The sequence below is a fragment of the Nyctereutes procyonoides genome, unplaced genomic scaffold, assembly GCF_905146905.1.
Source record: "Nyctereutes procyonoides isolate TBG_1078 unplaced genomic scaffold, NYPRO_anot_genome, whole genome shotgun sequence".
In the NCBI taxonomy this organism is placed as follows: Eukaryota; Metazoa; Chordata; class Mammalia; order Carnivora; family Canidae; genus Nyctereutes; species Nyctereutes procyonoides.
The window spans coordinates 22002992-22028295 of NW_026575145.1; the positions used below are offsets into that span (position 1 = coordinate 22002992).

The 25304-nt window shown below is 50.9% G+C and overlaps 1 protein-coding gene across 1 annotated transcript; it reads right to left on the bottom strand.

Moving 5' to 3' along the window:
* Positions 1–6087: 6087 nt before the first annotated feature.
* NFATC4 (nuclear factor of activated T cells 4) lies at positions 6088–15266 on the bottom strand. Its single transcript, XM_055309352.1, has 10 exons — positions 15033–15266; positions 12880–13975; positions 11303–11465; positions 10509–10708; positions 10010–10182; positions 9389–9529; positions 8373–8428; positions 7972–8098; positions 7187–7768; positions 6088–6466 (listed from the first exon to the last, which is right to left on the bottom strand). Exons 1-10 carry the CDS (start codon positions 15130–15132, stop codon positions 6399–6401), a joined length of 2706 nt encoding a protein of 901 aa, XP_055165327.1. The 5' UTR covers positions 15133–15266; the 3' UTR covers positions 6088–6398.
* Between the last annotated feature and the right edge of the window lie 10038 nt (positions 15267–25304).

The following is a 25304-nucleotide window of genomic DNA, read 5'->3' on the forward strand; positions in this document are numbered from 1 at the left end:
GGAGAGGGGCAGAGAGTGAGGTAGAATCCCAAGTAGGCTCCATGCCCAGCATCAGTTGCTCAACCCTGAGATCATAACCTGAGCCAAAAGTCAGAGCCAGACACCTAACCAACTGAGCTACACAGGCACCCCTCTTTCTCTCTCTCTCTTTCTTTCTTTTTAATATTTATTTATTTATTTATTTTAAAGATTTTATTTATTTATTTATTTATTCATGAGAGACACAGAGAGAGAGAGAGAGACAGAGACAGAGACACAGGCAGAGGGAGAAGCAGGCTCCATGCAGGGAGCCTGATATGGGACTCGATCCCGGGATCACGGGATCAAACCCAGAGTCGAAGACATGTGCTCAACTGCTGAGCCACAGGAGTCCCAATATATATGTATGTATGTATTTATGTATGTATGTATGTATGTAAATCTCTACACCCAACATGGGGCTTGAAATCACAACCCTGAGATCAAAAGTCACATACTTTTCCTACTGAGCCAGCCAGGTGCCCATCCTTTTAGCCCCTTTTTAATGTTTTAGTTTCCTAGGGCTGCCATAACAAAGCACCCCAACTTAGGGGGCATAAACAATAGAAATTTATTCTCTCATAATTCAGGAGTCCAGAAGTCTGGCAGAGTTGGTTCCTTCTGGAGGCTCTGAGAGAGAATCTGTTCTAGTCCTTTATCGTACCTTCTCATGGTTGTTGGCAATCTTTGGTGTTCCTTGGCTTGTAGAAACATCATTTCAATCTCTGCCTCTGTCATTACATGTAATTCCTCTTGCCTCTCCTCTGTGTCTCTGTGTCCAAACTTCTCTTATAAAGAGACCAGTCATTGAATTTAGGGCCTATCCTATCCTTGTATGACTGTATCTTACTTAACTTGAATACATCTGCAAAGACCCTATTCCCAAATAAGGTCACATTCAAAAATACTAGAAGTTAGGACTGGAACATATCTTTTTGGGTGACCCAATTCCACCTACCACACTGAATTTCTTTCTTTCTTTCTTTCTTTCTTTCTTTCTTTCTTTCTTTCTTCTTTCTTTCTTTTTCTTTCTTTCTTTTAAAAGATTTTATTTATTTATTCATGAGAGACACACACACACACACAGAGAAAGAGAGGCACAGACACAGGCAGAGGGAGAGAAGCAGGCTCCATTCAGGGAGCCTAATGTGGGACTCGATCCCATGACCCCAGGATGGCCCTGGGCTGAAGGCAGTGCTAAACTGCTGAGCCACCTGGGCTGCCCAAAAAATAAGTTTTAAAGAGAGAACAGAAAGAACTGAAAAGAATTATTCAGAGGAGCATAAAATGTCATGCCACCTACTCACACAACTGCCACCTTGCCCAACCTTGGCCCTCTGACTTACTGCCCTGCCAGGATCCTGCCTCACTGTAGTAGAGATCACTTGGAAACACGCAGGTCTAACTACATCCCTCAGGGTTCAGGCCCAAGAGAGAAAAACATAGAGATGCTCCTTCTAATGCTACCCAAGTTCTGAGTGACAAATCCTCATTTCCTGACCCTGGATGCTCTTCATCCAGGATAATGGACATTGTAAATATCCATCCCTTCCAGGGGATGTCTTGTCCCACACCCCTGAAAAGGGACAGATTCAATAGATTCTCTCAAAACATAGTCACCTACCATTACTCTAAGAGATACACAAACGGTGGGAAAGGACAGGTTCAGTGAGCTTTCTAAAAGATCCCAAACCCCCCAGTATGTCCCCACCATTACACAGTGTTCCTTAACCAGCTATTATAAACTTTAAGAGAAGGATCTGTGTTTGTCTCACTTATTATTCTATCCCCAGTAGCTACCACAGAGGCTGCTGCATAGTAGGACCATGATAAACATGTACAGATGAGGCAGCTAGAGCCCAATTAGGACTGGGACATGCTAGAGATCACACACAGAGTTGATGGCTGAGTTAGCGCTCCAGCCCAGGACCTCTTCTGTCGCCTGATCCCCCAACTTAGCTGAACCTGTTTAGCTAAGCTAATCGGTAGGTAAAGCCAAAACTTGTCTTGCCTAAACTACTGCAATTCTGATCTCCCTACCATTATTTCTCATACAGTTTTTTTTTTAAGATTTTATTTATTCATGAGAGACACACACAGAGAGGCAGAGACACAGGCAGAGGGACAAGCAGGCCTCCTGCTAGGAGCCCGATGTGGGACTCGATCCTAGATCCCAGGATCATGCCCTGAGCTGAAGACAGACACTCAACCACTGAGCCACCTAGGTGTCCCCTCTATACAGTTTCTAAATCTTAAATCATTCAGGCATGAGCGCATGTGCATGCACACACACACATACACACCTGTAGACTCTCTGACCCATCAGTCCTTTGCATGACCTATTAGAGAGCATCCCTTGTCTGATTCCTTCCCACCAGTGTGGCCTTGACCTCACATTTTAACCTTCAGGCATGACCCTTCTCATGCCTATCTTGTTTATTCAGAAAACTCCCATTCCCTCTTGAAGACCGAGCTCAAAATCACCTGCCTTTGTAAAATGTTCTTTGACACTCTCTCTCAAGCTCAGTTCCCAGTGTTGCCACAGCAACATGCCATTTCTGCCTCTTGGACAGTTCAGATAAAATCACCTCATTCTCATCTCTGGGGAGGAAGGCCGCCCCTACTAGTGACTGGTTTATCTGCTCCTCCACAGTAAAGCCCCAGGGTGATGCCCACAGGGTTTGGCATAGAGTAGGGGCCCTGGAGGACATTGTGAGGATTTGGCTAAGTGAGCAATGAGACACTGAGGCCACTACAGCAGCTCCCAAAAAAGCAGCCAAACCCCTTTTGCCCTTCCCACATCTGGAATTTCCAGGATTTGTTTTCTATAACTTTCCTCAAGAGAACTGAGATTATCTTAGCAGCAAAACAGCCAGGTGAGGAGAGAGATGGGTTGCAGTGTCAAAAATGTGTGTCCCCGGGGCTCAGTGGGTTAAGAGTCTGCCTTCAACTCAGGTCATGATCCTAGAATACTGAGATCAAGCCCTACATCAGGCTCCCTGCTCAGTGGGGAGTCTGCTTCTCCCTCTTCTGCTCCCTTTGGTTATGCTCTCTCTCTCTCTTTCTGTCAAATACATAAATAAAATATTGAAAAAAAAAAAGAGTCTTAAAAAAAATGTGTGTGCCCTTCCCCTCCCCTAAGAACACTTTTCCAGGTGGGCTCACCCAGGACAACCCAGGCAAGATCTGTGAGAAGGGGGTGGGGAGCTGTTTTAGAGTTTGAAATGGGAAGGAGCACACAAATGACTCTAGTTCTCAAGCATTCTTCTGTTGAGTAATTACCTAGAGCACTCTTTAGAATGCAGATACCAGGGTACCTGGGTGAGACAGGCAGTCCAGTCCATTAAGCATCCAACTCTTGATTTCAGCTCCTGTCATGATCTCTGGGTCCTGGAATCAGCCCAGCGTCAGGCCCCACATTTACACAGAGTCTGCTTGTCCCTTTCCCTCTGCTACTCCCCTGCTCTCTCACTCTCAAATAAATATATAAATAAAATGCTTTTTTTTTTTTCCAAAATGTAGATACCTGGACCCTGCCCCCAGAGAATATCACTGAGTATATCAAAGTTTGCCTAAGAATCTGCATTAAAAACCAAAACAGGGGCACCTGGCTGGCTCAGTCAGAGCTTGCAACTCTTGATCTCAGGGTTGTGGGTTTGAGCCCCCCACATTGGGTGTAGAGATTACTCAAAAAATAGAATCTGAAAACAACAACAACAACAAAACAAAACAAAAAAATTTTACCAGTGATTCAAATGCAAGAAATCTTCAGACCACCCTTTGGGAAACCCTGGCCAAGAAAATCTTTTTTGGCACCAGCTAAAGATCTGGCCTCTTTCTCTCTCTCTCTCTCTCTCAACTCCAGCCTCAGCGACCTGGATGTCTAAAGGGATCCTGCGAAGAGACAATGACCCTGGGAGGCAGACCCACATCAGGATTCCAATAGGAAGAGGGGTTAAGCCTGTAGAGTGTGGGCCCAGAGGGCAGAACAAGCCCCACAGGGAAGCAGACATCCGCTCAACCCAGGAAGACTTTCAAGGCAGGATCCACTGTATCACGCCCAGCTTCAGGCCTACCATCTAGTGGGAAAGCTCCCACCATCCTTGGATAACTCTAAATTCCCTGGCATGGATACAAGTTCCCTCAGAATCCAGCCCTGCTTACTTCTCCAATCCTTTATTTCCAGCTGTCAGAACTTAGTCTATATCCCATCCCCACCAAACAGAACCTCTCCTGCTCCTCCAAAATGTCAAGCCTTCAATTCCTTAGCCTTCCTTGTTTGCCTCTCTCCTCCAGGATTTGGCCCATTCCGGTAGCTCTGTCTAACCTGCCCGTCCCGATCCTGTCACCCTGGAATTTATTTCCTCTAACCCCACAGCTAGATGACATGTCCCTGATCTCTGCTCCTTCTATACCCCATATTAAAATTATTTACTGCGGGGGATCCCTGGGTGGCTCAGCGGTTTAGCGCCTGCCTTTGGCCCACGGCGCGATCCTGGAGTCCCGGGATCGAGTCCCGGGATCGAGTCCCGTGTCAGGCTCCCAGCATGGAGCCGGCTTCTCCCTCCTCCTGTGTCTCTGCCTCTCTCTCTCTCTCTATGTCTATCATAAATAAATAAATAAATCTTTAAAAAAAAAAGAGATAACTATTGTCTAAAAAAAAAATTATTTACTGCACTCCCCCCTCCACAACAATAAGACCTGACATACTATCTGTACAAGATATATTTACTGGGGCGCCTGGGTGGCTCAGTCAGTTGAGCAACCACCTTTTGATTTTGGCTCAGGTCATGATCTCAGGGTCATGAGACTGAGCCTTGTGTCATGTTCCACGTTTAGTAGGAGTCTGCTTGAGATTCTCTCTCTCCCTCTCCCTCTGCCTTTCCTGCTGCTCATACTCTTAATTAATTAATTAATTAATTATTTTTAAAAAGTTTTTTTTTTTTAAAGAAATACTTATCCAGTTGAACTGTTCTTTTTTTTTTTTTTTTTTTTAAGAGACTGAATGCACCAGCCAGGCATCTTGAGCAGCAACCAGATGGAAGGGGGTGGGGAGAAGGTATCACCCTGGTTTTCTGGTCCTTCAATCCAGTGTCTGTCACACCTGCTTCTGAAAATATAGGTACTTGCCAGGCCGGACTGGACCCATTGGGCATAGAGAGGTCCCCTCAGCCTTAGGTGAGGCAAGTCTCTCAAGTATTAATTCCCTGAATATCTTTTGAGTATGGCCCCCTGCAACCAGGTCTCACCAACTTAGCCTGGTGGTACTCCATCCTTACTTCGTGCCAGGCTCCAGGGGAGCAGGGCAGACAAGGTCTGAGTCTCCCCAACCCACTAGCTGATCCCATAGCCTGTCAGTTGGGGTAAACCAGGTTTCCAACCCTGGCCTGTCAGTGGTAACATGTGGGTGTACCTGCAAGAGAGGCCAGGAGATCATACAATGCCCTGAGCCAGGGCAAGTGGTAGCCAAAGCTGCTGGAGAGCTGCTCAGTTTCCAGTCTACCCCTGAAGCAAAGTTCTTTCCAGGTCTTCACGGCCCCCAGAGGTGGGAGAATCCAGTGTAAATGGATCCATGCCAGCCCTCCCTCACCCCCAACCCTACTCCAAGGAGATAGGCCTGGGTGGGGCCTGAGCCCCGGGGGTCAGGGTATCTGAAGGTGCCCAGGAGTATGGTGTTCACCCTGCTAGTTGATTAGCTATGTAACCCCTTTCCCTCTCTGAGCCTGGGATTTCTCCTCTACAAATGAGGGAGAGAGACTAGACTGGTGTTTTGTGATCTTGAATCAGGATTATCTGAGCGGCAGCAAGAGAAAGGAACTTGAAAACACACAAGTCCCTGGGCACCACCCCAAAGCTCCTAAAGGAATCTGAACCCACGTGGAGAAGAGGCCTCCTCCAGCCCTGGACCCCAAACTCACCCCAGCTGGGGAGTCTCTGGAGTCCCTCCAAATCTTCCCCAGCACCCCTCCACTGAGAAACTCTTTGGGATACAATCTTTAAGCCTTCTTGAGCCAGGGCTAGAGTAAGCTGCCCCATCTCTCTCTCTCCAAAAACTTCTGGAGCCTGAAGCACTAGTCAGTGAGCAGTTTATTATCCATCAAGTTGTCCCCAGCCTCCCAGCACCGTGGCCTGTACACAACTAGACACAGCCTTCACTCCAGTTTCAGTCTGTCCTTGCACCTGGCCTCGGGCCCCACTCCCATCCTAGTCCTCCAAGGCAGCACCAGGCCCAAGGGCCACACCTCAGCTAGGGGAAAGGGAGGAGAGGAGGCAAAAGCTGGAGAAAGGAGCCACGTTGGCCCCAAGCTTCTGGAACCACCACCCCGGGATGAAGGGAAAGTGGGCAAGGCTGGGGGAAGCTGGGGTTGCCAGGCGATGCTTCAGGCAGGAGGCTCTTCTCCAGGAGGTGCAGGGAAGCCACTCAGGTCTCGGCCAATGATCTCACTCACTGTAAAGGAGGGGCAGTTGAACAATTGGGCTAGGGACTGGTTCCCTCCTTTTCCAGAGACCCCCAATCCATTCCAGGCAGGCCTCAGTCTAGGATGCCTCTAGGGTCCTCCTCCACTGGCTTCTCTTCCACTGGGCCTCAGTTCCCCCAATGTGTCTTGATATCTGGTCCCAATCAAATCTCGCTCAGTTCCATCCATGTGGGTTCCCAGGCCCCCATCCCAAGCCCTTTCCTGCTGGCTTGGCCTACAAGGTTAGGGCAGTTGCTGTCAGCAGGGCTGCAGGTGTGTGTAGTCAGGAGTAAGAAGGAGACACAAAATAACAAGGCTCCTCAACACCAATCCTGACCACAATCGCTATGTGCAGGGGAGAGCTGAGGAAGGGAAAGCATGCTTGACTGGGACCTCTGCAAGCCCCTGCCCCTCTCTGAAATTCAGTGCCTAAATCCACAAATTGAGGGAGCTATGCTAAATGAGCTGGAAAGTGCTTCTAGCCCTGAGATTTTGTGATCTGGGGCAGGTTTTCCATGCACCCTTTGGAACTGAGTTTAACTGGATTCAGGTGGCCACATGCACCGAGCACTTGCCTCCTGAGACCCTCCGACTGGCCCTCAGGGACCGAGGATGCCCCATCTCTGGGAAGCCAAACTCCAGCCCTCAGCAAACATGCAGAGCAATCTCTTGCACACATTCACACTCGAAGCCCCCAGTCGCACACCCACCTTCCTCCAGCGTGATACCCTGGATAGGGACATTGTCTCGGAAGCCGCTGCCGTAGCCACCCCTGGATTTCTCCTGCTCCGGAGCCCCCTCCCCAGGGCCATAGCTTGGCCCTACCTCATTGTATCCCTCGGTAGGTGGGGGGTGAACACCACTCTGGGGAGGGAATGGGCCTTCAAGCGGTGGGGATGAAGGCAGTGGAGGCCGAAAGGGGGCTGGAGGAGGGAATGGCAGCCCCAAGGGAAATGGGGAGCCCCGTCCTCCATAGGGGTCACTAGGGAAGGGCCGGGAAATGAAGGAAACGGGAGGTGGGCGGGCACAACCTGTGGCACCCCCGGTCTCAGGGAACATCCGCAAGCCAGGTCTGTAGGACGGTGGGGGCCCCGTCTGGGGGAACAGAGGGGGTGTGCCATAGCTGAAGCCTTCTGACAGGTAAGGAGTTTCATAAGCAGGGTCTTCATGGGGATAGGAGGGGTAAGGGGGCCTGGGTGGTGAGAAGTCCATGTCAGTGCCAAAGGGGGGGCCAGGTGCTGAAGGGAAGCTGCGGAGAGATGAGTCCGGTAAAGGCTCCTCCTTGAAGATCACTAGGCAAAAGGTAAATTAGGAGAACACGCTGGTGAGAGGGCCAACCGTCTCCCCACTACAAAACCTCCAACCATGTCTCCGTCCCCAGGCTTCAGTCCTCCCGTGGCCCCTCATGATGGGGCACTGCATGTCTCTTGCCCCTGCCTCAGCTTCCCACACCCCCACCTCCCAAACCCCCACCATGGGCCATCCTAGAGCATACCAGGCAGGAACTTGAAACTCTGGGTAGGACTGCGCTTCCTCCGCCCATTGGAGACATAAAAGTAGACCTGGACCGGCCGGGATACCCGCTTGTTGCTGTACTCGGGGACAGTCAGGGTCAGCGTCACCTGGGAAAGAGCACAGGATGAGTCAGGGAGCCCTCAGGGATCCAGGCTGAACCCAGCCCTTCCAAGGACCCAAACTCCATCTCCTCACTTTTTTTTTCATTTGTGTAACATCAAATTCATTCCCTAGAGATGAGCCTGCTTCTACAGTAGCCAGGCCACCTCCTCCAGCAAAGGTAGCTTCTGGACTCCATTCCCATGGGTAAGAGACATAGTTGGGAGTTTCCTGACTTCTCCCACTACCCACCCAGGATGGGTGCCCTAGTGACATTGGTACCTCATTGCTCTGCAACCGGTTCACCGTGGCCTCCTCCTCCCATTGCAGCTTTCCATCTGTGCAGGAGGAACACAGAGCTCCAGGCCAGCTCCCAGCCCCTTCCCTCTGCCCCCCTGCCATTTCTCCTCCTGCTAGAGCAGAGGCCAGACTCAAAAGTCCCCTACGGGGCCTGGCTCACAGAGGAGCCCACTGCTTGTTTATTCAATTGGATGGAAGAGGTAGCAAACAGAAACCAAGAGACATGGCAAGGCCAGCCCAGGAACCAGAGAGAGTTCATGATGGAGACAACTCTTGAGCCCTCCCATCCAGCTCCAAACATCCCCTCCCATGATAGTGCTGGGAGGAAGTTCAAGGGTAGGAAAGGGTCCTAGCTTGAAGGAAGGCAATGAGATAAGACCCCATTCTCAAGATCCAGGACCTCTGAACCTGCTTCGATGTAGTCTCAGGGTGCTATATTGAGTGTAGGGGCTGGGGCTCCTGATGGGCGAGGTTAGGGGAGATTGGTGGTTTTACCTGGACCCCTCGGTCTTCCCTTCTCCAGCCCTGCAGCTGACCTGAGGCTCTTCACAGGCTTTGTAATCATGGCTCTGCCACTAGGGCCATAACTCAGGAGGGTTTCAGGAGTAGTGAGGGTGTAAGTCCCCTCTTCCCTTCTCTTTACAGCCCATCCACATGGGAGTAAATTATGTCAAAGCTGACTCCCCTTTAATAAAACGAATGTGGATTTCTTACATCTGTTCATCATCTTGAGTATTTTGATTTTATTTGATTTTTTAAGTAATCTCTACACCCAATGTGGGGCTGGAACTCACAACTCCGAGACTAAGAGTCACATGCTCTACTGACTGAGCCAGCCAGGCGCCCCTCTCTTGAGCATTTGAGATTGCTGCTATACCCATCTCCCTATGGGAATCAGGACAATGGGAAGGGCAACCTATCTGTTCTCTGTTACAGGTAAGGCTCAGCTTGCTAGTTTAGTGACAGTGCCAGAGATCTTTCACCCCGTGGGTACTCACCAGGACCCCTCTCAATGAACACCACCTTGGAGTCTGGCAGGAAGTTGGAGCCAGTGAGCACTAGTTCCTCTCCTCCTCTCACAGAACAGGCACTGGGGCTGTATGCCTCTACCTGGGGCAGCTCCTGGGCTGAGCGCTGGGCTGCAGAGCAGTGCAGGAAAGAAGCTGGCTGGGCTGTGTACCAGAGGACAGCCTCCTCTGCAAACCCTTCCGCCCTTGGAGTAACTGCCACAGGAACCTGGAGGAATCCTCCCCAGTAGCAGACACACAAGGAAATCAACAGTGTCCCTGGGGTCACACAGACCAGGTAAGGAGCCTGGACAGAGAGAGGTGAACAAGGTCACCTAAGGCCAGAGTTACCCAAACAAGTACACAGAGCCACCCAGGGACAGATGGAGGACAAGGCCACTCTAGTCCAGCCCAGAGACAGAGTGTGCAGCGGAGATAAATTAGAACACTGCCTCCACCTCCTCCATAACAGAAATAAGTGCTGAGTCCTTTTCAGGGCTCCATGGGACAGACAGGACACAGAACACGATGCAGAAGATATAGGAAGCCAGACAGACCGGCAGAGAAGGAGTGGCAAGAGACATAGAGCTGGCACAGGGCCTCTTTGCTCACAGCATTCAATGGGCACTGATGCTGTCTGCACCGAGACGACCTTCCCGCTGCCTTGGGGCACGTGCACCCGGAAGACGAGCCGCACACGTGTGTTCTTGCGCCCAATGTCTGTCTCCCCCTTCCGCAGCTCAATGTCTGAATTCCGGAGCTTTAGGATTCCAGCACAGTCAATGCTGAAGGCAGAGAGTGGAAGGCAAGCCCCCTAGCTGAAGCCAGAAGAGTGATGCCTCCACAAGAGGGAGGCCCCCACCCTTCATCCAAAGCCCTGAATGACTTCCTCTGGGAGCCTGAGGGGAGTGATTTTTCTAATCACAGGTGGTCTGTCCAAGGTGCTCCCTAGCCCCCAAAGTCCTCTTCTAGATGGTGAGAAGCCTGCAACCTCCTCCTAGAGGTGAGGTCTAGCTCTTCTGGGAAGAGGAAGAGTGGTCCTAGCTTAGACCTCATGGAGATGGTTGGCCCGAAAGCCTGAAAACTGAGGGGAAATGAAGTGGGGACCTACTTGGCTGCCATGTTGTTCTCAGGAAGCAAGGTCATCTCCAACACTTTGGTACCACTGACTACAGCTTCATAGCTAGCCGTGGCCACCATCTTGCCGGTGATACGGTGCACCTGATAGAAGGCATGAGGCCGCAGGTTCCTTTCATCTGCAGTGCCAATGAACATCTGGAGGGTCAGTGGCTTCTCACTGTAGCCTAGGAGCTGGCAGAGGGAAGAGAGAGGCCACCCAGTTGAAATCCCCACTGTCTCATCCTCCATCCATCCCTGGGTTTTCAGTCTACCAGGGGATGAGGATGGTGAAAGATAAAGGATATCCTGAAAAGGATTGGGGGTAGGGGGTGGAGATTGGGCACCAGCTGTGGAGAAAACGTGGCCTGGAGTTCACAGTGTTATTCTTGGAATAAGGCCCAAACTGGGCTGGGCAAAGGGGAAAAATCTTCCAAGAGAGACTGGCCCAACTCAACAGACAACCTAACTCCCAGTGAACTTTGGCCTCAGCCTAACCCAGCCCCCACATCTGGCACGCCACCATTTTCCAGAGTAGACAGAAGGCTGGTGTCCCATGGGAAGAGTGGTGGGGGTGGGGTGGAGGGACAGAGGAGTAGAAAGTATATCCGGGTCCTTGAAATGCACCCTTCCTGCCATAACTCCAGCCCCTCCCCCAGGCCGCCTGCAGGGTCATTGCTGAGGAGTGTGGGAAAGGGCACTGCCATGGGTCAGCCCAGCTGGAGCCCATCTGCAGGGATCTGGGACTGGAGAAGAGAAAGGCTATGGGGCCTGCCCCCTGCCCCTTACCTTGACTACAGGGTGACCACCAGGGGCAGCTTTGACAGCTCCTCGGCTGCCTTCAGTCTCATAGTGGGCCCGGTGGTGGGCTCTAGGCTGCACCTCAATCCTCAGCTCCAGCTGCTCATACTGGCTGGGCAGAGGCCAGTCCAGCGGGGGTAAGGCAGAGGTCCTGGATAGGAGAAGAACACTGAGCATCTGCAGCCCCAGACTCCAGTCAGAGAAGCACTGCGCCCAGCTCCCTGCGATGTGAGGGAGGAGGGGGTGTGGGTGTGGGAGAGAGGAAATCACAGCAGAAATAAAACAGTCCAAAAACCCAGAAGCAACGGGAGAGAGGACACAGCCCTCTCAGGGTCCCTTGAGATGAGGGCGTGGAAGATGGCACCAGGCCTGAGAATCCCTTTTTTCCAGCTCTGAGCACAAGGTTTGGGGTGACAAGGGTTCATTCATCTGGATACAGAAGTGAACCTAGACCTAATCCTAATCCCCAGACCTGGATAGGAAGTCAAGTAAAGAAATACCACTTCAAACTAGAAAAGTCCTCAGAGGTTCATCCCTTTGTTTTTTAAATAAAGAAACTGAGGCCCAAGGAGTAGAATCTAGCAGGCCAAACAAGCCAGTGACTGACAGAAGCCAAGATTGTTTCCAGCACCTTTTCTACTAGTTGGGCCTGGATAGGTTAGTTCCAGAAATTTGGGGGTTACAGATGGGCAATTTTCCTGCATTGAGCTCGAAGACATCCTCCAGGTGGTGGCTGGCAATGTCTGGAGACACTTTGGGTAGTCACAGCTAGAGGAAGGGTGTCACTAGTGTCTAGTAGTCAGAGGCCAGGGATGCTGCTAAGTCATCTGTGACCACCACAGCCCCATACAGTCATTATCCTGCTCAAAATATCAATAGTGCTGGGGGTGTGAAACCCTGCCCTACAAGAACCCAGGGGAACAGGCATTCAGGTTTTCCTCCCCAGGAAATTTTCCTGGATGGAACCAGCTCCATCTGACATCCCAAGATTTAGGACTATTGAAGCTGGCAGGGTTCTTTGAGAGTGAAAGGAGTGCAAGAACTACAAGAACTGCTTATTTTCATCTGAATCCTTTGACTTGCCAGCTATTTTATTCAAATTAGCAGCTATCCTTTTAATCAATAAGTCCGGGCCCTAGAAATTAAGTGAGAGAAGGGAGACTTCCAGCCACCCGGCATAAGGCTGAAATCCAGCCAAGTTCAAGCCCAGCCAGTGCCAACACAGAGCTGGGGGTGGGGGAAACACTGGAGGCACTCCTTCTTCACCTAAGTGATCCTTCTGGGTGGTGGGAGGTTTTACCTCATTGGTCCACAGGGAGTGATTGTCCTTTTGCAAATTCTGTCTGGAGGGGGTGGGGTTTTGATTTTGTTTTGTACTGTCTTTTAATTCTCCCCCAAACCGGAAAGATGGCAGCAGTCAAGCTGGTCTCAGATTCTCTTTTGAAATACCAAGGGCACAGAACCAGGACCTTTCTTGAAACCCATCCCTTGACTTTCCTGCTCCCTCAGTGGGATGGCTCTCCAGGTGGATGGATCACACAGGTGGTGCCAGGCACAATCCTCACCTGAAGATGGGGCTGTGTCCCCCAATCCGGGCCTTGGACCAAGCCAGTGGGGAAGGCACTGCCAGGTAGTCCATGCCGGCCACCTCCTTCCGAGGACCCCCGGAAGGAGCCGCAGCCTCCTCAGCTCCTGACTGCAGCTTCCCATTGCATGGGGCAGGCTCCTCAGACCGAGGCAGGGCCACTGCCTGCTCGCTGGAAGTCCGCCGCGTCTTCTGCGGGATGCTCTCCGCAGGTGGGGCTCCCGCGTAGTCAAAGGGACCGGGGGAGCCAGGGTCCCGAGCCAGAGGCAGTGGGGGTGGTGGAGGTGGCTCGGGCCCCTCCTCCCCCAGGCTGCCGCGGCGGGACAGAGCTGGGGAGGCTGAAGACGGGGTTCCGGAGCTGGAATAGCGGCGCTTGCCACATGGAGAGGCGGGCCGTGGGGAAGCCGGGGTGGGCCCGGGAGCGCTGAGGAGCAGCCAGCTATCCTCTGGCCCCCGGCCTCCGGGGCTCGGACCGTACAGGTTCCAGGGGTCGTCGGGGGTCCATGGCCTGGGGGAGGCCCGAGGCGAGGGCAAGGGGGAGCCCAGGCCAAAGCGGGAGGCTGCCTCGTTCAGCTCAGACTCCACCTCGTCGCAGGCTGCATACAGGGCGGCCTCGTCTGAGGCGTCGGAGAAGAAGCTCCACGAGGACAGGCTGCTGCTGCCAGGGCTGGGGCTGAAGAAGGGGCCCCCGCCCTGGCTCCCTGTCTCTCGGTAGCCCCCAAAGCCTTCCGGCGGGGGGTAATCCCTGGGGGAGCCGTCTCCCCAGGCATCGGGGTTGTCCTCCAGCGTGGCCGGCGGGTCAGGCGTGGGAGAGATGGAGGTGATGCGGATGCTGGGGCATTCAAGAACACGGCCTCCCCCAGCCCCCCCGGAAGCCCCTCCCGGCCCCCCCAGCCTCACTGACCGGGCAGGCTGGCTCTCCCAAGTGCCAGGTGAGGGGGCCGGGCGGGGTGGTGGCGAATGCATGCCAGGCCGAGGGGGTGGAGGCCGGGGAATGCCAATAGGGGCAGCGCCATAGGGAGGGGGCTCCCCCAGGGCCAGACGGCAGCATGGCGGGGCGTCCTCTGAGTCCAGTTCTGTCAAAATGGGAAGGGAGGGGGACAGAGAGAGGGATGCCACGGGAGATGGGGACAAAGAGAAGCAGGTGAGACGTCTGGGTCCCCCGAGTGACCAGCCCTCCAAGTCCTCTACGCCACCCCCTCCTCAGCACAGGTTCCTAGGTGCCTTTCAGAGCCACGAAGACAAAAACAAGGTTGGACCTCGAGGAGTACAGGGATCCAGACGTCCCAGGCCTTGAGCCCCTGGCCCTGGGACCCGGGGTACCAGACGGGGCGGGTCTTAAGGTGAGGGAGACGGCTGCAGAGGGGCTGGAGCTGGGCCTGGAGGCGTGTTTAGGGAGGCGCTGGGCTGGGCTGGGGGCGACTCACACATGAACCCAATTAGCAGCGGTTCCCAAACCCCCAAACGGTGCTGGCAGGAGCCCCAGTTGCCATCGCAACGGTGGCCAAGGGGGGGGGGCGCCGGGGCTGTGGCGACGAGGGGAGGTGGCTCCTCCCTCGCTCCCCCCATCTGGCGGCAGGGGTGCGGCCGAGGGGATGCGGCGTGCCGGGCCCGGCCCCCGGGAGGGGGGCGCGGGCAGCGCGGATTCCGTGAGAGCCGCGGCCGCCGCCCCCGGCTCAGTCCCCGCCAGCTGCCTCTCCCTGCGGCCGGCGGGGGAGGGGGAGGGGCGCCGTGGCGGGGCCCGAGAGCTCCCCCAGCCCGCGGCGTCGGGTCCGCCGGCCCCGGGCCCGGTCCGCCGGCCGCAGGCTCTGGGGCCCCCCTGCCCCTGCCGGCGCCCGGGGCTCTCGCGGCCGCTCCCGCCGCCCGCGCCCCATCCCAGTGACAGACGGCCCAGCCGGGAGGCGGCGCGCAGCCAGCGGCACCCCCGCCCCCACCCCAGTCACGACCTAAAAAGGAGAAAGTGGTGCCCGGCCCCCAGCCCCACCGCCTCAGACCCCAGAGCCCCGCGACTCCCCTCCACCTCTCAGGCCCTCATCCTCCACCCCAGGCCCGCCGCCCTAAGATCCCCGGACGCGGGGTCCCCGGGCCCTTCCTTCGCTGACCCCAAGACCCCCTTCCCAGCCCCGCACTAACCTTCCCCCGACCCCCCCGCGCCCAGCGGGGGGGTCTCCTTTTCCTCCCCGAACACCAGCTTAAATTCCAGCTCCTCATCCTCGCAGCTCGCTGCCCCCATGGAGCCGGCCAGAGCCCCCAGGTCCCGGTCTGGGTGGGAGGGGGGAGCTCAGGAGGCTGCCGTATCTTCACCCGTGGCTCCCTCCCTCCCCTTCTCTGAGACGCCCCCTCCTCCGCCGCTGCCTCCTCCCTCCGGACGCCCCCTCGTTATTATAGAAACTTTTCCAAACTTTTTTCCCCAAACTTCTTCAAAGCGCCCCCCCCCAGCCTGTCCCTGATTGGCTGCCCGGGATGCTCCAGCCCCTCCTCCAGGGATGAGATGAGAAAACCACGCGCCCCTCGTCCTCCCCCACCCTCCCTCCCTCTGTCCTCGCTCCGGTCCCTCCCCTTAGAAAAAAGAGAGAGAGAACAAAACTGAATTGGAAAACGGTCCCTCAAGCGTGGTGCGACCTTACTGAAGCTTATTGGCCCGCACTCGTGACAATCACCTCCCGCAGGGTGCACTACCACCACGCACACCCCCAACTTGGTCTAAGTTCGGGGGCTCCGGGTCCGAGCGCCGTAAAGCGGCCACATGCTGGGCTCATCGTGTAGAGAAGCCCAGGGATACCCTTTCTTAAGTTCTAGAGTTGTGCAACCGGCCACTCTCCAGGAAGGACACCTCTCCTCCCCTTTCGCTCCAAGCCTGGAGGCCCAGCGGGCTCTGGGGTTCCGAGTGGCTACGGGCTGCTCGGAAAAGGAAAAGGTCATCCGTCGCCTGAGGCCGCCCTGCGTCGGCTTTCTGGAAGCCCCGCCGAGTCAGCCCTTCCAGCCACCGTCTCTCCCCGACCCTCAAAGGTGAAGACCTTTTAGGCGTCTCGGGGCACTGTGCAAAGTCCATAGCCCCTTACTGGGCGGTGATCCAGGCCGGGCTTTACCGCTGCCCCGGTCCCAGCCACCCAGAGGGGCCATTAATTAGCCGCCACGGGAAGTCGGCTCCCTCCTCCCTAGAACTGTAGTCTGGAAGGAATCTTCGATCCGATGGCATCCCGCTCCGACTAGCCTGGATAGTCCTAGCCAGGTTTTCTAAGAGCCCGGAGCCCGGCGACCGTGCAGGCCTCAGGGTTGGACACCTGTCACCTGGGCGAGGGGAGGAAGGAAGACTTGGACTGGAGTCTCCTGGAAGGGCAGGCCTGGTGGGGCCCTGCTGAGTGAGAGAGAGTCGGAGCGGAGGTTCTCGACTCGGAAGCCGCACCAGGGGGTGGGAGGTACCACGTCGCCCCCCACCCCCGGCCCCAACACCGGAGGTCTACTTCACACCTCTCTAACCGGCTGCAGCAGCGGCCTTTAACCTAAATCCCTCTAGCTCAGGGCTGCGCCCCCAGCGGCGCTCCAGACCCGCAACTCAAGGGTTAAGTCCAGGCCCTCGGGTCAGACGTTTACAAACACTCGGGAGCCGGGCGGGGACCGCGCCCGTTACTCTAATGAGAAACAGGCTCTGCGGGGCCGAGAGGAAGAGGGGAAGAGGGGAAGAGGAGAGGAGGGGAGGGCTGGCCCAGCGAGCCGGAGCTTCGCAGCGGCCGAGGCGGCTCCCCTCCCTTCCCTCCCGTCCTCCCGCTGGCCCGCCCTGGGGACCCCCCCCCGCCCCCGGGGACCCCTGTGACGTGCGGAGCTGCTCCGGCTGGGAGCCCAGGACCGCGACGCTGGAGGGGGCGGGGATTAGAGGCCAGGCCGGCGGGGAGAGAAGAATGTTCCGAGGCCGAGCGGGGAGGCGGCCTGGTTTGATTTTTCTTTCTCCACCCCCACTTTGGTTGGTCTCCTCAGGTTACATTTCCCTTCCAGTTTCATCTCGGAAATAAAGGAAGGAGACCCACGAGGAGGGAGAGCAAGGAACACCCTGAGACCCGCGACCAGCCTCCACCTAAGAGGAGGGTGCAGAGGGAGGAGGGCAGCGGAGGCTGGAAGGGCACGCGTGGAGACCCTGATCCAGCCCCTGCTTCCCCACACGCCGCCCAGCGCCCCCCCACCCCCGCTGCACAAGCAGACGTGCACATTCTTTTCAAATGTCATATTTCCTTTGATCCTGGGCAGCGTTTCTCCATGTGTCTGGCTCAGCTCCTGCCCAGCCAGCCACCTCCCCCTCTCACCCGCCTTTGTATATTTTCCTGGAGAACCCTCCCCTCCGAGCATCTGGAAGGCCCCGAGGGCTGGCGTCGGCACACATAGCCCTGGCGACTCGGGCCTCGCCTCCCAGTGACTCAATTTCCCCTCTGCGGGTTTTGGGCGGGGGGGAAGGAGGGGAACAGAGGGGAGAGTTGTTGAGCGCAAAAGTGGTACGAACGAGCCTGAAGACCGCGCAGAGAGCCAAGCTTCTCTCCGGGGCGGTGGAGGGGGGCATCCCCTGGAGTCTGAAAACCCTCCGATCTGTCTGGGCTGCGGCAAAGGGATGGAATTTATGACTTCTGCAACGTCCTGCCTGTGGAAAAGCGGGTATTTGTAGGTTTAGGTTGCCCTACGCTTCTGCTTCCTGGCGACCGCAAAGACCCAACCACCCTCCCTCCGGCTGTCCCAGGTTTCTCACCCGCCGAGCCTTTGTCCTCGCTCCGCTGCCCCCTAGCGGGCAAACCTGAGCACAGCCCTGCTATCTCACCTTGTGTTGGTGCAGCGCTTTGCCTTCCGCTCTCGGCACTTGGAGGGCTGATTCCGCGGCCTTGGTGACGGACGATATTATTTTTTTAAATACACAGACACATTCTCCTTGTAAACTATTCAAGCCATACAAAACTATATAGCAAACCGTGATAGACCACTATTTTGTAGACGTTTATTAGCATATACGCACACACACCTACTCTTTTCAGGAACATGAGACCGTAGCTACAAGCATTTTCCTCCACTTGGTTTTGGTTTTTTGTTTTGTTTTGTTTTGTATTGTTTTGTCTTGTCTCCTTTACAAATGGCTTGGCGATCTTTTCCTGTCAGTACGTGTGCATCTGAAAATGGTGATAAAAGTGCCCATCTCTTTAAGGAAGGTTAGTGACAGCTAGGTCTGCGGGTCCTTTACCAGTGCAAATTCCTCCATGCCACATCTTGCATAGAATCAGTCTTAGAAGACTGGGATCCCCCCAAAAAGCTGAGCCTGAGGCCAGAATGACATGTAGGCAGTTTTTTGTGGAAAGCAATCACAAGAGACAAGGCAGGTAGGGAATGGGAAGAGGGAAACTGGGAAGGCAGGCCCAAGGACGTGGTACTCAGCTGATCACTATCTGAGCAACTGGAGCATTGTCCCACTGGGAGCCACATAGAATGTGATTCAAGAGCCATAGAAGGGCTCCTGGGTGTCTGGGATGGAGCCCCAGAATGAGGCGAGACAGAGAGCGACAGAGAGCATGAGCTGGGGGAGGGGGGAGAGGGAGACTCCCCACTGAGCAGGGAGCCCAACATTGGCCCTATACTAGGACCCTGAGATCATGACCTGAGAAGAACACAGAGCCCAACCTACTGAGCCACCCAGGTGCCCCAATAAAAATCTTAAAAAAAAAGAAAGAAAGGCATAGAGAGGAGGGGTGCCTGGGTGGCTCAGTCAGTTAAGCCTCTGCCTTCAGCTCAGGTCAGGATCCTAGGGTGCTGGGATGGAGCTCCACACTCCCTGCTCAGCAGAGAGTCTGCTTCTTTCTCTCCCTCTGCCTTCCCTCTGCTCCTCTCTCTTGCTCACTCTCTCTTTCAAATAAATATAGTTTTTAAGATTTTATTTATTTGGCAGAGAGAGAGAGAAAGCATGAGCAGGGGAAGGAGCAGAGGGAGAGAGAGAAACAGACTCCCCACTTAACAGGGAGCCTGTCACAAGGGCTTGATCCCAGGACCTTGAGATCATGACCTGAGCCCAAGACAGATGCTTAACCAATTTAGCCACCCAGATGCCCCAATAAATAAATAAATTAATTTAATTTAAAAATATTTATTAAAGAGACATAGGAATATTTATACACTCACTCTTACCCCCCCCCCCAATGGTCAAAAGCTGTCCCTTGAGTGTTAATTCCCTCACTGTTCCAGGTTTACACACATGTCAGAAATGGTAGATGCCCCACAAGACTACAGCAAAAGAGTCCACAGGCAAAGGCAAAAGATAGGAGCTGTAGCTGGAAGCAGATACTGTCAGGTGACACCTGCAGAGTTGGTTGCCACAGTAACAGCTAGAGGAAAAAGATGATTGGAGAGTATATGAGTCAGCTAAGATATATCCTGTACAAGATCATTCAGTCAAACAAAAAATATGTATCAAAGCACCTCTATGTTCGGACGCAGTTCTAGGCATTAGGTACCTAACTTATAAACAAAGCCCCTAAGAATTGCCAATTGTCAAGCTGGAATTATATTTCTTTGCCCCCATAACTGTAAAGAAGTATCAGTTTTATTCATCCAGTATCTATCTACTTCCTTTCTATTCCCTTCATTGCCATCCCAGCCTACACGTTGCTTTTTTTCTGACTTAGACTCTCAATAACAGCATCGAACATCAATGGTATACCTTACATATTTGACAACTGAAGTATATCATTTTTAAAGCCCATCTCTGGGACACCCAGGTGGCAGTGTTTGAGCATCTTCCTTTGGTTCAGGGTGTGATCCTGCAGTCCTGGGATTGAGTCCCGCATCAGGCTACCTGCCTGGAGCCTGCTCCTCCCTCTGCCTACGTCTCTGCCTTTCTCTGTGTCTCTCATGAATAAATAAATTAAAAATAATAATAAAAAATAAAGCCCATATTTTCTGTAACAAATATTATTTTTAGTATTAATTACAATATGAAGAATAATCATGGCCAGAAAAGAAATATAGAGGGATGCCTGGGTGGCTCAGTGGTTGAGCGTCTGCCTTTGGCTCAGTGCATGATCCCGGGGTTCTGGCATGGAGTCCCATATAGGGCTCCCTGCACGGAGCCTGCTTCTCCCTCTGCCTATGTCTCTGCCTCTCTCTCTCTGTGTCTCTGATAAATAAATAAATAAATAAATAAATAAATAAATAAATAAATAAATCTTTAAAAAAAAGAAATATAGAGTACAAATTTTCTTTTATTGACCTAATATGCTCATAGTAATGCCAGTACTATATGCCGGTAATGTGTGCATATTTCATACTGTATGTATATTACAGTACAAAAAAGGAAAAAAGCAATGGGTTAATAATCGTAATTATATACATATATTTTTATTTTATTTTAAATAAAAAGGAAAAATATATATTTATATATTGACCTGTTATAGAAATAAATTATAACATTACAATTTCTGTTCCAGGTTTTAATTTTGCAAATTTGTCAATGACTTTATAAAAACTGATCTTCCCATATAGACAATAGAGCCAGATTTGTTCATCCGTCTCACTCAGTGGTTGATCAAAGAAAACTTTTTAACAACTTTAAATGTTTTGAGATTTACCATAAAATTCACCCTTTGAAAGTGTACAACTCAATGGATTTCAGTATATTCACAAGGTTATGCAACCCTCACCATATACATCTAATTCCAGGACATTCTCATCACCCAAAAAAGGGTGATTAGTAGTCCTTCTCCATTCTCCCATTCCCCTGCCAGAAACCTCTAACCAATATTTCCATAGATTTGCCTATTCTTGACATTTTGTATAAAGGGAATCACATAATATATCAACTTTCATGCCTGTCTTCTTTCACTTAGCATAATGTTTTCAAGGTTCATCCATGCCATAGGTATCAGTACACCAATCCATGCCATAGGTATCAGTACATTCTTTCTCATGCCTAAATATCAATTTTTAAAATTTTTGAGATTTTTCCTTACACAAAGCAACAGATAAATAGTTAGAAAAAAATGTTACGTTGGTTATTGTTAAACCCTTTTTATTTGTATATAACTTTTCACATGTTTACAACTTCTCTCTCAGTTAGATGATACATACCTGGAAGGAGCTACTAACTTTTGGGGTGATTTATTACAGAGCATGTGTTCAAGCTTGAGGTTAAGGAGCTAGGTGATGATGAGATTGGGCCCTTGTACCTGAGCTTGATGCCATGATGGGATGAGACTTGAAGATTTTAAGGGCAGGGGGCAAATATGGGAGGAATGTGAATTGCTATGACTAACAGGCCAACTATGACAGACTCTATTTTGTATTTATTCCATTCAACATACCCTCCTTAGAGTGTAACTGCTAGTCTTTCCACCCAGAGATGAGAGGTCTATGTTCTCCCCCTTGATTCTGACCAGGGGCTAGTAACTGCCTTAACCAATGACATACAATAACTTTCAAGATTAGGTCATAGAAAGGATATAGGTTCTGTCTGGAGCTTGATGGCTCGCTCATTTTCTCTCTCTCTCTCTCTCTCTCTCTCTCTCTCTCTCTCTCAATGTTTGCCATGTTGCAAGGACACCAGAGTCACATGGAGAAGTCACATGTATGTGGTACAGCCAATTGCCCTAGCTAAAATCTCAGTCTCAACATCGACTGCTACACATGTGATGATTCTAGCTTCCGGCCTTCAAGTCCCCCACCAGACACTGTGGAGCAGATAGATAGGAACATTTATCAAACATCTATTATGTGCCACACACCATGCTAAGCTCTCAGATACAGAGATTAATAGAAGATAGTTGTTGGCCAATTGAAGAGTTGGTAAGAGATGGTATTTAAATATCTAGGTGCATGGGGATCCCTGGTGGTGCAGCGGTTTGGCGCCTGCCTTTGGCCCAGGGCCCGATCCTGGAGACCCGGGATCGAATCCCACATCAGGCTCCTGGTGCATGGAGCCTGCTTCTCCCTCTGCCTGTGTCTCTGCCTCTCTCTCTCTCTCTCTCTGTGTGACTATCATATTTAAATAAAAATTAAAAAAAATTTAATATCTAGGTGCATCAATTAGAATTAGGCTTGGCTACATATACATACAGACCTGACCTATTAGTGGCTTAAATGAGATAGAAGTTTATTTTTCTCTCATATAAAAGCTCAACAGGTAGGCACTCAAGGGCTTTTTTTTTTTTTTCTTCACTCAAGGGCTTATTATGGCAGTTCCACAACTATCTGGCTTCCAAGCTCCTTCTATCTTGCTCTTCCACCATCCCTAGCATTCCACTTCATGGAAGACCCATAAAGGATTCAGCTCAAGGTCCAGCCATCATGACCATATCTAAACCAAGAAGAAAAAAGAAGAGCAGAAGAATTCACACCCTCTCTGTCCCCACACCATTTATACTTTCAATTGGTCAGAATTTAGTCATATAGCCACATATAGCTGTAAGGGAGGCTGGGAAGTATATTTGTTCCAAGTGTATTTATTCCTATGTCTAGCTAAAAATGTCATGTTCTATTACTAAGGAGAATGGGGGGCAGCCCGGGTGGCTCAGCGGTATAGCGCCGCCTTCAGCGCAGGGCATGATCCTGGAGACCTGGGATCAAGTCCCACTTCCGACTCCCCTTGTGGAGCCTGCTTTTCCCTCTGCCTGTGTCTCTGCCTCTCTCTGTGTGTGTGTCTCTTATGAATAAATAAATAAAATCTTAGAAAGAAGAAAGAAAGAAAGAAAGAAAGAAAGAAAGAAAGAAAGAAAGAAAGAAAGAAAGAAAGAAAATGGGGAGACAGATTCCTGGGGCCAATTAGCAGGCTCTGCAAACTAGAGAAATGGGATTTGGGGATTATCCATAAATTCCAATTATACATATAATCTCTTTCCTTTAATACAGGATATTTTCTTGATTTACTGCACAATTATCCACATTATGTATTATACTGAACAAGTTCATCTTATAATTAAGAAGAAACAGCTTTATGAGATTTATGGTTATCCTATTTTTAGAGTACTGTCCATGATGTTGTCTAAAGTAAGAGTCTGGGACGCCTGGCTGGCTCAGCGGTTGAACATCTGCCTTTGGCTCAGGATGTGATTCCCAGTATGGGGATCAAGTCCCGCATCTGGCTCTCTGCAAGGAATCTGCTTCTCTCTCTGCCTGTGTCTCTGCCTCTCTCACTCATGAATAAATAAATAAATCTTTAAAAAAAAAAATAAAGCAAGAGTCCTTACTCTCTAACCAGGGACACTATTCTCTCAAATCTCAGCAAGGACTTTGCTTCTCCTGAATAACCATGCAAAAAGCAAAACCGTAGACATTAAAAAAAACAAAACAAAACAAAACAAAACCCTAGACATTTAAAATGGGAGATGCTGAGCTTTTTGTGGGCTAAGCATTCACAATATAAGTTATAGACCATTATTGCAATTAATTTGATTCAATCTAAAATTATATTCTGTCAAGATTCTTCACTATTGAGAACAAACTGAGGGGTGCTGGAGGGGAGGTGGCAGGGGGATGGACTAAAGTCGGTAATAGGCAGTAAGGAGGGCACTTGTTTTGATGAGGTTTTTTTTTTTTAAGATTTTTATTTATTTATTCACGAGAGACACAGAAGAGAGAGAGAGAGAGAGAGAGAGAGGAGAGAGAGAGAGAGAGAAAGGGATCCCTGGGTGGCGCAGCGGTTTGGCGCCTGCCTTTGGCCCAGGGCGTGATCCTGGAGACCCCGGATCGAATCCCACGTCGGGCTCCCGGTGTATGGAGCCTGCTTCTCCCCCTTGCCTGTGTCTCTGCCTCTCTCTCTCACTGTGTGCCTATCATAAATAAATAAAACAAAAAATTTAAAAAAAAAAAGAAATTTCTTGCAGTTCCTTCTGAGTATCATTCTTATTTACTTTGACATGTTACTGTTTCTCATCCTCTGGTTCATCCAGGTCACAGGAAAGAAAGTAAGATATGGGGTGCAAAATGGTAAAGGACTCTCCCTTCTACAAGAGGGACACGATGAAAAAAACATTTCAAAGAAGACCATAAGATTGAGTTTTCCCAAGACTCCTAGTTCTTTTCTTATGTCCATATTTGGGGGGGGGGGGTTAAAGATTTTTTTATTTTTAAGTAATCTCTACACCCAATATGGGGCTCGAACTCACCCCCAAAATCAAGAATCACATGCTCCACCAACTGAGTCAGCCAGGAGTCCCTCTTATGTCCATATTTGGATTGTCAAGACCTTGATCTTTTTCCAAAATCATATCATTATTCTTACTTTCACTGCAGAATATCTCTCTCTCTCTCTCTCTCTCTCTCTCTTTTTTAAGTAGGCTCTATGCCCAGCATGGAACCCAACATTGGGCTCAAACCCACATCCTGAAATCAAGACCTGAGCAGAGATCAAGATCTGGGCAGAGATCAAGAGTCTGACATTTAACTGACTGAACCACCCAGATCCCCCAATCACTGATAAGGTAGAAAATTTATCTGCAATTCACCAACGTGCAAGATCAGTTTCAGCATTCAGTTTATATTTGACATCTATAGAGAAAGATGCATACAACTGTGCTGTATTTTCTCCTGTGATTTCGGATGGGTGTTCTGTGTTCTAAGATTTTTATTCAGCTATCCAATACCATCAGAAACAAAATCAAATCCTAAAATTCCACATCCCTCATCATGTTTAACTTGTTCTATAGGAATTGCTACCTGGTCCCTTAGAATCTCATCTAGCTTGCTTTGCTAGGATATGGAAGGAGTCTCATTTCATTTTGCTCAATATTTACTTCAAATCCAGTTCCAAATGTCCCACATATTCCCTATATACAATCCTACCTACAAATCAGTGAAAAGGCTTATTGAGCAATCATTTAATTTACCATCACGGAGATACCATATTGAGGTCAAGTGCTCTTTGCACTTTGACCTGGTGACTAATATCTGGTATTGTTTATCCGATACTGGAATAGATGGTTCATGAGAAACAAGATGTGGTAGACAGAATAATGGTCCCCAATTATTAGGTAAGAGTCTGAGAAAAAAATTCAGCAGTCTTACAGTACTGAGAAAACAAAAATTGGAGTTCAAGACCTATCACGAAGGAGGACCCTCACTGACACCCCAGGGTTTCAATAAGAGATACTGAAGAACTTACACCCTCACACTAAAGCTGTATAAGTAAGGGCTTCTATCAGGAGACAGAAATCACACAAGATTTTGAACAAGGAAAGTTTAATATAAAATGTCAACTATAATAGGGTCTTAGAGTACTGAGAGATTGGCTTGGTAAGAAGAAAAGAGAACTCTAAAGAAGACAGGAATAACAGATAGAAGAAAGAGCCATTACCTCTAAGGCTGGAATAAGTCAAGGAAGATCACCCACCCTGCCCGAAACTCCCAGGGCTGAGATTCAGACCTAACTTAAGAGAACTGTGACTCACTAGC

Excerpts from the sequence above, each read along its gene's own strand:
- NFATC4 (XM_055309352.1), bottom strand. The coding sequence starts at position 15,132 with ATGGGGGCAGCGAGCTGCGAGGATGAGGAGCTGGAATTTAAGCTGGTG. Across the intron at positions 9,530-10,009 it reads ATCAGTGCCCATTGAATGCT|CCCAGCGCTCAGCCCAGGAG; the intron begins GTGAGCAAAGAG and ends ACTGCTCTGCAG. Across the intron at positions 6,467-7,186 it reads GGGTATCACGCTGGAGGAAG|TGAGTGAGATCATTGGCCGA; the intron begins GTGGGTGTGCGA and ends CCTCCTTTACAG.